Here is an 11,948-nt window from a genome sequence, read left to right on the forward strand (position 1 = left end):
TGTTGAAGCCCAGTGAAGCCTCACACACATCACAGTGTCTCCATCAGGTGTTATTAAGAGTGTGGCCCCCCCGCTGTGTGTTTCCAGAGTCACACATTACAGCTCTGATCTATCTGTGGCTCTCACACACACATTCACTGTTTGTGTTCCTCTCTTCCGTGGATCAATACCAGAACATGATAGTCACATAATCATAAATACCACATCGAATCCAATATTGATTGGAAATTGACATTTATATACAATAGTTCAATAACTGTTCAACTACTCAGAGGTCAGTCAGGATACTGGCTGTGTGTGTGTGTGTGTGTGTGTGTGTGTGTGTGTGTGTGTGTGTGTGTGTGTGTGTGTGTGTGTGTGTGTGTGTGTGTGTGTGTGTGTGTGTGTGTGTGTGTGTGTGTTTGTGTGTGTGTGTATTTTGAGACTAAATGACTAAACGTGTATTCCAAATTAAATGGTTATGAAAGTGGAAACCTTTCAGTTGTTTCTTTCTCCTCAAACTCCATATTGTTTTCATAGTAAGTATTGATAGGTATCTTTTGGAAAAGGCGATCGTATCTCTCAATAGCCATATATCGCCATAGAGAAGGTGATCGGCTGTAATCTGCCATCCCTCCATGACCTGCACGCCTCCAGGACGATGATAGTGGCCGACCGCTCCCAACCTGGACACAAACTGTTCACCCCCCTCCCCTCTGGCAGGAGGCTGCGCTCCATCAGGACCAAAACCTCTCGCCACCTGAACAGTTTCTCCCCCTCCGCTACCGGCCTCTTAGGACGTAAAACAAGGCCCGGCCCCCCCACTGACACTTTACCTCAGCCACAACGCAGACTCTATACGCATTACATTAATGCACACAATGTTCAAATATTGTTCAAATATTGCTTACTGCACATATTTCATATGTTATATTCTATAATTCACTGCATTCTATTTCGCTGTAAATTACTGCTTTATTTTAATTGTATTGCTATCTATCTATATTTGTTTACAGTGTTGTTAATATAGTTCGCTATCTGTGTACTTTTTGGGGATTTCTTGTTTTATATTTTATGTCTGCACCACGACATCAAGTCAAATTCCTCGTACGTGTGAACCTACCTGGCAATAAACCCGTTTCTGATTCTGATTCTGATTCTGATTCTGATTCTGATATCACAAATGACACATTTATCTCAGGGGGCTTTAAGATCTGTACAGCATGCCATACCCTCCTCCATTAGACTCCTGCGACACACAAGGAAAAACTCCCACCCCCCCCAAACAGAAAGATGTTCAGCAGATGTCATGTGTACGGAATAAACAACGGTATAAAATGAGGACATAGACAATCTATTTGATAGAAATAATAATGTAAACACTTCAAACAGATACAACCACAAACGTCCTCCAGGTGAACATAAAGAGTGTCATTTCAACTGAGGTCTGTGCTCGTACTGATATGTTAATTTGGCTACTTTGTCAATAACTATTTTTATTGTACCATTATATTGCAAAACCCACTCAAAGGAGTTTGTCTGTATGGATAGAGTAACATTTGGGTCATCCTGTAAACATTTATCTTGTTCTGCTTCTGCAGAGAGAGCACGAAGCAGGTCCTCCTGTGTGATGGCAGGTATCAGCATATCATTTACCTCCCCTCAGCGGCTGGATGCTGATGTGATGTCCCCCCTCAGTGAGCAGCAGACAGGAGGATTACTTCCAGCACTCAGCCCCCCCCCAGGCCTGCTAATGGAAGAGCGCACATGGGGGAGAGAGTGTCTTTATTCACTGCTCAGCCTGGCTCTTTTCACGGTTGAGAATACGACATTAACCTTGTTATTTATATCATAGCTGTTTCCCCAAGAGAGTGGTGAAGTAACAAAAGAAGGGATGGAAAGAAATCACGTCCAAATAACCGTATTCTGTTTGGCTTTAGTTTCAATGAATCTAGTGCTTCTTTTGTCTTGCAATTAACCTCAGATGTATGCTAGTTGTTGGCAGTGGTGGATAACAAAGAACATTTACTCAAGTATAGTACTTAAGTACAATTTTGAGGTTGTACTGTTGAGTATTCTTAGTTGATGCTGTATACTTTATACTTCTGCTCCGCTACATTTTACAAGCCAATACTGTAATTTGTACTCCACTACAATTATTCATCAGCTTTTAGTTCGATTTACACTATTAGCATATACAAAATATAAATCAATTATTAAATAAACTTTGACATATAATTATAGGTTAAGGTATCCAGCAGCAGTATATGAAGTTATTCAAAATTGCACTTCATTTAACAATTGTGATAAAAATACATGAATAATCATAATTATAACCCAGTAACTCAGTATATATGATTCTGTAGTGGGCCATTACACATTTCTGGCTGTATTAAAAACCATTTGAGATAATCACTGTGTGAAACAAGGAGGAACACTGAGGGGTTACAGGCTTCACTGTGTGAACATTGGCTTTTTTAATGTCTTTTTTCAACAATAAACTTCAAATAGACATGTATAAATATTGATAGTGAAAGTTAATGGATTTCGTTTTTCTGTTTTCCAACTGAAAAATGTACGATGTGGAATGAACACTGTAGCTATGTACGTATGACCAATAAAAGCCTTGAACCTTGAACCTTGAATTGCTATAGATATGTGTAAAGTAACAGGAGAACACAACAAAACAGTATCTTATATCCAAATGGGTGCTCACTCAGCACCGCTAAGTCGTCTCAAACACAATGGAATCCATGGGATATATTTGACCAAAATAAAGAAATGTCCATATTTTCTAAATTAAATTTGCCAATGTGTCATATCGGGTTTTCTACACTGATTTAGAGTGATGGGACCCCTCGTTCTCTACAATAACGCTTTTATCCATTACACAATAAACAACTACATCCATCTTGGCATAATGTCAGTAAACACATTTCACCAGCATTTGCAGGGGTTTACACAAGCATGTTTTAAACCAGTTGTACAGGGTCAGATTGAAAGCAGTCTTTCTCAGATCCACAGAAGCAGAACGAGTCCCCTGCTGATCAGGGATCAGAGTGCAATAAATCAATAGACAGGCCTTGTGTGGTCGGACTTTTTCAATTAGACCGCTTGATTTCTCTGCAGGACTATTCCAGGCGCCCAGACACATGGTTCTTCTCATGGAGTGAATTTATAATGAGGTTCCATTAGGCGCACCACCAGCTGATCCTGGTCCAACACCTCCTGGAGGGGTTCTCTCAGGCTGGATCTCTGTGTTCAACGCCTCAGTCTAAACTAATCACACTGTCTGTTTTCTCATGGGAGGGAATTATTAGAAAGCTGTTTTGTTCCACCTCTTCCTTTTCTGTCTGCTACACTGATCATGTTAATATTGTAGTGACCAAAACTGATGTAAACCAAATACAAATGTATTACAGACTTAACTCTAAAATAGCTTTAAAGTTGTGGGTCTACATATCTACATTAATCCAGAAGTAAAAAAGCTTAAATGTAAAAAAACACAATTCTTTCGAGGGAATCCATACACACGTACCATACTTTTTAAAAATAAAAACATATCTATATTATGTGGTATACATTGTTGACCTTATTTTCTCTTCTTTACAGAAGTATAAATGGCAGAAATTACTATGAGTTTTATTGTTTTGCAATATTGGGGCAGATATGGCTCAGGGGTTAAATGGTTTTCTACCAGAGGGTCAGTGGTTCAATCCCCAGCCCCTTCACCCAACATGTCAGTATGTAGTGTCTCTACTTTGCAGACCATTTACATGCACACAAACCTATAGAACACACTACAGGAGAGGGGAAACCCCACAAAGCATAACCCCAAATGGCTCGCATCGGCATCACAGTGTTGTTTAAATGGTATGTCAGTCCATTTCGATAATAGCATGAACCAAAATGACATGTAAATAAAATGAAAACAGCTGTCACAACCGTCAAGATAAAGTGCTACATTTCACCTTCAGTCTCAGAACTAATCCCAGCCCCCCCTCCCCACACACACTGTGTATCACTGAGTCTCTGAAAGTTGTTCTCATTATCAAAGAAACTGTTCAAAAGAGTTTTAAACTGAAGTATCCCATATAAAACGTGTCTCTGTTGTCCTCCTGAAAGTGGTCATTACTGATTCTTGTTACTAATGTCCAACATGGCGTGCAGCTCCCCAGGGTCATATCCCAGCAGGCCTTGCAGGTTGCACACGAAGCGGTACACGTAGCGTTTGCCTGCCGTCTTGCGGATGATGTTCTTGTCGTAGTAGTACCGCAGACCTCGACTGAGCTTCTCATAGTTCATCTTGGGTTTGTTCTTCCTCTGACCCCACAGCAGGGCCACCTGGAGAAACATGTAATACTATTCATTTCATTAAGTAATTACATTTGTGACTTGAGTCTGAGTAGAGTCCAAGTCATGAGACCCAAGTCTGCATCTCTGTTAAATAGTATTTTGGACAGGCGATATGGTTGGAATCACAATATTAATAATGATAAATTCAGCTTTATATATATTACGATATATGTTGGTTTAAATTTGCAGTAAAAAAAAAGTTTGGAATATTATTTTATTAACAGAAAAACTCTAAAGGTATGTATAGCCTAGCTTAAAACTAAGGCTAAAAGCAGAGAGAAGTGTTAGCCTAGCTCAAAGGTGAACATACATGTTCCTCCTCTAGCAATACATGAACATCTGACAACCTGACCACAAGGTAGTGAGGTGTAGAGCAGCTGTTAGTAACAAATTGCTTACTACTGCCGCTATTCGGCAGTAGTAAGCAATAAGTATTCGGCAGTAGTAAGCAATTCTAAATAAATTCTAAATAAATAATTGTAGAGAGATTTTTTTTACATTTGACAAACCTGAACTATTGAACCTGAACATTTCCCCTGCTTCTTGTCTCATTGCAAATCTGAACTAATCATTGCGATCAGTGGTGGAAAGTATCAAAGTACATTAACTCAAGTACTGTACTTAAGTACAATTTTGAGGTACTTTTTATTCACTCGAGTATTTTCATGTTATGCTACTTTATACTTCACTGCATTCTGGAGGCAATTTCTTACTTTTACTCCATTACATTATTACTTCTTTTACAAAATGTAGTTACTAGCTACATTGCAGGTATGGATTTATAATACAGAATATAAATCATTATATATTATTATAGGTTAAGCTACCAAACAGTCCATTGACATTTAAATAATCCCCACCTTCACGAAGTGCAACATTGACATGAATGCATTAATAATTAAATACAAAAATGTTATATTTAAAAAAAAAGAAGTATATTTTGATGCCAATACTTTTGCACTTTTATTTAAGTACAATTTTGAATGCAAGACTTTTACTTGTAACAGAGTATTTCTACAATGCAGTATTGCTACTTTTACTTAAGTTTAAGATCTGGGTACTTCTTCCACCACTGCCTGTGATGTATTACATCCCATATTGCTAATCCCACAGATATGTGGTACCTCATCGGGGTCCGTCAGCTTGAACTCCCAGCCGTCTCCTGTCCAGCTGATACAGGCCTGACAGCTGCGGTCTGTCAGGAGCTCCAGCAGGAACTGCCACAGCTGAATGGGACCACTTCCTGTTGGAACACATAGATTAAAGACTGATAGTGATCCACATGAGAAACAAAAGATGTATTTCCTTCACGACTCACCAGTGTACCCAGCCAGGACAGCTGCTGGGATCACCGTTCGGCTCAGATCCGGTTTGCTGCCTATATATTCTTTGAAGCTCCTGTGTGGGTAGGGTAAGGTGAAGATGTCGTGATGCATGGTCTCCTCTGTCACTGACTCTATGTCCTGAAGGGGAGCAGCCCATAACAGAGAGCCCCCCACGTCAGAGTCATCACTGTGGGCGATCTCCACCTCTGAGTCTGTCTCTGCAGGCACACAACAGGAGGAACACGGGGAACACCTTTGATTTGACTATTAACATTTTAAATGGTGAAGGCACTAGCAATTGGGGGATGGAGGGCTCTCAGGACATGATAGGGAGGCGTGTGGCGCAGTGGATAAGTGCATTGGTGTTCGGATCAGGGGAGCACAGGTTCAAACCCCACTGCAGTCAGCATGTCGTTGTGTCTCTGAGACACTTCACCCCAAAGTGCTCCTGTGGGGATTGCCCACAGTATTGAGTATGTAAGCTTTGGATAAAAGCGTCTAACAAGTGACATGTAATGATTCAAAAAGCTTTTGGCGGCCATATTGAATAACAAACCAATGTGGTTTACTTGTTATCCACAGTTTAGCTGCTAAATGTTACCTTTACAAAGCTACGCTGAAAACACAGCAAAGTTCATATAACGGTATTAGGTTAGTTGAACCTAATATTTGTATAGTTAAACTCAACACTTTTCTTTGTGCTCCACATATCTAAATGTATAAAGTGTGTTTTCACCTCCGTTCCCTCCTGTTTGTTGCAGTATGGCAGCAGCGGTCAGGATGGGATCCTCTGTGATCAGATAGTAGTCCTGATGGTGTCCGCTGACCGGGCGCAGGGTGTGGAGCTGCCTACTCTCAGCGGGGGGGAACTGAACGTGGAAACTGTGTTTCTCTGAGGGATCCTCCATGTAGTCTGAGAAGCCTTCTGAGGAAACAAGGTCAAACTATTTAGGATAATACTATGACAAGGAACAATGTTTAGGCAGTGGTAATATTAGTATGTACACTAGCCAAAGGTTGCATTAGACATCTTTACATTATTACCTTTGTTGATTGGAAGCTGGCAGTAAGAGGGTATTGTGCAGGTGGGGGGTGAAGAACTGAAGTCAAACTCATTCTCTAGAATCAAAGAGATGTACAAGAAAACATTGTGTTGTATTCCAGCATCATTGACATGGACTGGAGAAATATGATAAAGAACATGTGTGTGTTTGTGCCGATACAGTCGATGCACGCAGACTGCCCAAACATTTGTGTTTGTGGTAACTCACAGTAATGCAACCACACAAACAGAGCTACAACTAACAATTATTTTCAGTATGGACTGAGTGTTGAATGTTTTAATTTGATATAGAACATTGATCATCTGGAAATCTCCATACGATTTTAGATGTATTTATTGATTATCAAAAGAAGTTGCCAATTTACTTTATTGATCCCAATTTGGGATTTTGTTCCCGCCACAGCAGCATGTTAACAAGGCATTACACATCATGTGGAAATGATAAAGAGTAGAAAAAAACAATAGTTAAAAAGATGTGAGGTTCAATAACATGTAGAATCATGACTTTGATTTATCAATAAGATTAAGGATTAAGATTAAGATTAACCTTTATTGTTGGAAATTCAGTTTTCCACTCTGTTTTATATACAGTATATTTGAATAAGCAAACAGTACAAACACAACATGCATTAGAATAAAGGTATTTGTGTTCGGTCTGATTGGGACTTGAACCGGCAACCCTCCGGCCGAGTCTCCACAGACTGAGCTATGCTGCACAATAAAGGCTTAATGAGCAAAGCAACTGCAATGTACATTCCCAGGAAAGTGTGGAAGAATCCGTTTGTCTCTGATAAACACATGTCTGTACCTCTCCTCATGGTCTCCAGGTGCTCCCACAGGATCTCCCCCGCGGTGCAGTCGGTCATCAGGCCCAGGAAGGCCTCTCTCTGCAGGCTGCACAGCTCCCCCCCCTGCAGCCCCCGCAGGTCTGAGACCAGGCCCTGGAGCCCGAACTCCGCCAGGCACCAGTCCAGCCAGTAGTTCACCTCCCACTGCGACCACAGGGTGGGGTCTGCACAGAGGGGGAGAAGTACCTCGATCTTGTACTTGAGTAAAAGTAGAAGTACCAGAGTGTAGGAATACTCTGTTACAGTAAAAGTCCTGTATTCAAAATGTTACTCAAGTAAAAGTAGAAAAGTATTAGCATCAAAATATAGTTAAAGTAGCGACAGTAAAAGTAGTCATTGTGCAGAATGGTCCATTTCAGAATAATATATATGATATGTTTTATAATGATTGATCATGAAAGTGTTCTCAAAGCTGGTAAAGGTGCAGCTAGTTTGAATGACTTTGTATACTGCAGGGTAGCTTGTGGATTTACTCCAGGTGGAACTAAAGTCTGATTTAACACTTGATTATATTTCACATCATTCATCCACATCTGTAAAGTAACTAAAGGTATTAAATACATGTAGTGGAGGAAAAGTACACCATTTACCTCTGAACTGTAGTGGTACACAGTAGCAAAACATTTAAATACTCAAGTAAACCTTGAAATTGTACCTAAGTACAGTACTGGAGTAAATGTACTTTCCACCCTGGATGTGAACATGCAGATGTTAATAACTGTACCTCTATGATTCCAAACACTGCACTATATCATCAGTAATGGGAGTTTCTCTCTGTGTGGTAAAGTTACCCTGTGGGAAGTGATGGATGATTCTCTCCTGGGCGAACCCAGCGAAACTGGCCTTCACCGCCTGGCTGAGGACCTCCTTACTGGTGGGGGTAAGAGGGGGGACCTCCAGGGCATCCATCTCTGGGACAACAGCACAACATATCATCCTCCCAAACTCTAACTCTGTTCCACTGTTCAGGAAACCTACATTTGATCAGTGAAGTCAATATATATTTGTAACGCCATCCACCTGCCAGGGGCTGCAGAGGAAAGCTAGCCTCTCTAATCACATGATGGAAGTGCTCATGTTGATTCATGTGCATTGTCCCTTCTGAAATAAATACAATATATCAGATGTGTGTGCTTGTAAATAAAAGGACTAGATTGTTTTCAACTGATTGGTCAATTATTCTGCTCATTTTGTGTCCGCCTTGTTTTTCAGATCTTTTTTTTAACATTTTTCTTAATTATTTTAGCTGAATCTTTTTTCCCATTTTTTTGTTTAGTTAGTTTTCCCTGTTAATTTCCATGTAATAAGCCCATGGCTTTTTCACCTCTCCTGACCATAGACTGTTTATATCTCCTGAGATATTTAGCTCTTTCTTAACTAATAAGACAGAAATAGATGACATTATTACATGTTTTTTTAGTATTTAAGGTTTAAAACAAAACAATCCCATACATTAAACTTACATGTCAGCCATTGCATGTTCGAAAACGTAATTGATATTCAAAATAGTCAGTCACTGATCACATGATCAACATAGGCTCAAAATGATGACATGCACATTATGCATTATAATGTGTTGTCTAAAGCTGTGTGGAACTCATTTAACTCCCTGTGTATTTATAACTCAGTATCTGGATACAGTACAGACTCCTTTACTAATGTTCTAAACTGCCTGATCAACTGTGCACACGCTCATTATTACAACATCAACAGTTTATTCCTTATGTACCAAAAGCATTAAATGCAAACACTGAATTGATTTAAAGCTTCCTTTTATTCCCATTCCACCTATAACTGAAGTTTAACAAATGATTTCATATTATCCCAATCATACAAGTATAACAGTCAGCATCAAGGCAAACAACAATCACACCGTATCATTTGGATATGATTTCATATTGATTATTAAAACAATACAATAATTTGTGAGAAAAGTTATTGATGACATTAATAAACACTTGAACCTGCTTACGACTACATTACAGTTCATTAAAAAACAGTCATGAAGTGTTTACCGCTCACATTCTGCTTTAAAATACTCACAAGGGGGGTGCAAAGTTAGTAGTTGAAATAAAATATGATTAGTTGTAGAGCCAGATTGGAACAAGACGAAGACAGCTGAAGAGTGGTTTATAAATCGTGTTCTTACCGTAGTTACTGCAGTCCATCCCAGTGGGAAGGAGGTGGGGATCAGGTGGAGGAGACTGAGACCACAGAGGGGGAATGGGACTTAAATATGACATATGGGAGCGGAGGAGGGGTCCGGGTGAGATGGACAACTGTCAATCATTTTGGCATGGGAGGGGCGGGAGCAACAGGTCCGAGGCCAAGTGTGGAATCACAAAATCAACAATTTTACAAAAGTCACGAGACACGAGAAACAGTCATTTGTTAATTAGAACACATAACAAACCTTTCATCATGTCAGACAACCTTCATAATATTTCTTAATTGCAGTATCATAGTGTAGTATAGTTATATATTTTAGTTCAGATTAGGGTATTTTTATAATGCATTCACTATTTATGATAAAATATATTCAATCCATTTTTTTATACCCCACTGTATGTCACTAAAACAGTTCATATATATATATATATATATATATATATATATATATATATATATATATATATATATATATATATATATATATATTAACTGTGTATTGTACAGTGATAATATGTGTATTTGTTATTGTTCTATATGTTTAATGATTGTGTAATGTCTGTTAACATGTTGATGTGTCAAAAAAAATCCCAATTTGGGATGAATCAAATATAGTTCAACACTTAAAAGACTTTTACTCAGATTTCATGATCACTCTCAGGACTTTTACCTTCCATATTGACAAACATCCCTTAATCAATACAGAGAACCATTTATTTGTAAAAACCACAATCAACACTTACATTATAGTCATTTTAAAATATATGAAAAGGACTTTATACCACTCTATGTATTTCATCGTAATGCATCTCAACTCTTAAACTTATATTTCAATTGGACTTTTCTATCCATTTGTGAAACTTAGATGAATTATGCATTCTTTTTTGTTTATTGTTATCCTTTTTCTTCTTCATGAATGACTATAGATCTGGGAGGTGTCTTCATAAGCCATGTGTCGCTTCTAACCTCTCAAACCTCTTTCTAAAATTCTTACCAGCTTTTCATAAATGCCATTATGTACGCATTAATAAACAAAAACTTTCCAATCTCTGCTCTGGTGTTAGAGATAGACAGAACATTCTCCCTTAAAGCTCACCTATTATGCTATATTTGAACAATTTATAGGGCCATATCTATACAAAACATGTCTCTGAAGTGTTTTGCTCAAAATACCAAACAGCAGCATACCCCTCTATTTCAGTCCTGTTACTAAAGTGCTGATTCTGGGTCTGGCCCTTTAAATGTAACCGAGCTGCTGCTGGACAAGCCCTTTTGGAGCTGCTGTTGTCCACGCCCCTTTGGAGCGTCCCCATGCAAGCAGTGAGCTCTGTGAAGAGAAGGCTGTCTACCAGCAGAAACTCAGCTAAACGCTGCCGTGATTAAACGCCATATTATGTTCCAAACCACATCAAGCATTATTTCTGAAACGGTATGGAGCTCAAACACTTTCTCTCTCGCGGGTTTACCACAAGGACAGTACCTTTTATATCCTGCTTCTTTACACATATTGTAGGCCTAGTCTCTCCAGTACAGGTTAGCTCTAAGTGTTAGCGATGCTTGCTAATGTAAACAGACCATATTACTTCCAAAACACATTGCGCATTGTTTCTGATACAGCGACGTTTCTGATAGGAGACGATAAGTTGGGACGTGGGTGGGACGTTGCCAGGAGGTCAATTTAAAGCCAGCCCACATTTGAGTAATGTCGTCATGACCGCAGCAAATCTGGATCAGCTCCGTTAAACCCCCGTTTTTAGAGATGTGGGTAAGGAGGACAAGTATTTTCTGACACTTTGTGAGTCTCCTTACACACCGGGGACACATTATTATGTTTAAAAGACATCAAAAAGTGCTTTGTGCATAATAGGTGACCTTTAAGGTTTTGATCTGAAAATGAACCCTGTATTACACCTTCCATTCTAAAAAGCAGACCAGGATCTCTACTGCCCCCTGCTGGTACACGACACATTCACTCTCTTACAGTGCACAGATGTCTGTTCACTGCTCTCTCTGGACCTGCTCTTTCTGCCATTTCTGATATTACATCAGCATGTGCTTCAAGCTTTCCTGGAGGAGACTGATTTGAAAAAGTCTAGATGTGACATTCCTATGAAAGCTGCTGCAGAAATATCTGGTTAATGTATCATCCAAAAGGAGGGAAGGACTTTTCATTTAACTATGGAGGCCTGAGAAGCTTTACATACAGAA

At 39.3% G+C, this 11,948-nt stretch overlaps 1 protein-coding gene across 1 annotated transcript; it reads right to left on the bottom strand.

Annotated features, from left to right (window-relative positions):
• Window positions 1-4,110: 4,110 nt before the first annotated feature.
• LOC117482668 (protein C-ets-1-like) lies at window positions 4,111-8,480 on the bottom strand. Its single transcript, XM_034130853.1, has 6 exons — window positions 8,363-8,480; window positions 7,532-7,735; window positions 6,697-6,779; window positions 5,654-5,798; window positions 5,460-5,578; window positions 4,111-4,323 (listed from the first exon to the last, which is right to left on the bottom strand). Exons 1-6 carry the CDS (start codon window positions 8,478-8,480, stop codon window positions 4,111-4,113), a joined length of 882 nt encoding a protein of 293 aa, XP_033986744.1.
• Window positions 8,481-11,948: the final 3,468 nt, after the last annotated feature.

The sequence above is a fragment of the Trematomus bernacchii genome, unplaced genomic scaffold (assembly GCF_902827165.1).
Source record: "Trematomus bernacchii unplaced genomic scaffold, fTreBer1.1, whole genome shotgun sequence".
Lineage (NCBI taxonomy): Eukaryota > Metazoa > Chordata > Actinopteri > Perciformes > Nototheniidae > Trematomus > Trematomus bernacchii.

Bases quoted from the DNA above. Each gene is read 5' to 3' on its own strand.
- LOC117482668 (XM_034130853.1), bottom strand. From the start codon at position 8,480: ATGGATGCCCTGGAGGTCCCCCCTCTTACCCCCACCAGTAAGGAGGTC. The intron at 5,799-6,696 runs GTAAAGATGTCT...GCTCCCCTTCAG, and splicing joins CAATCAACAAAGGTAATAAT to GACATAGAGTCAGTGACAGA. The intron at 4,324-5,459 runs GTACCACATATC...ATGTTTCTCCAG, and splicing joins AGCTGACGGACCCCGATGAG to GTGGCCCTGCTGTGGGGTCA.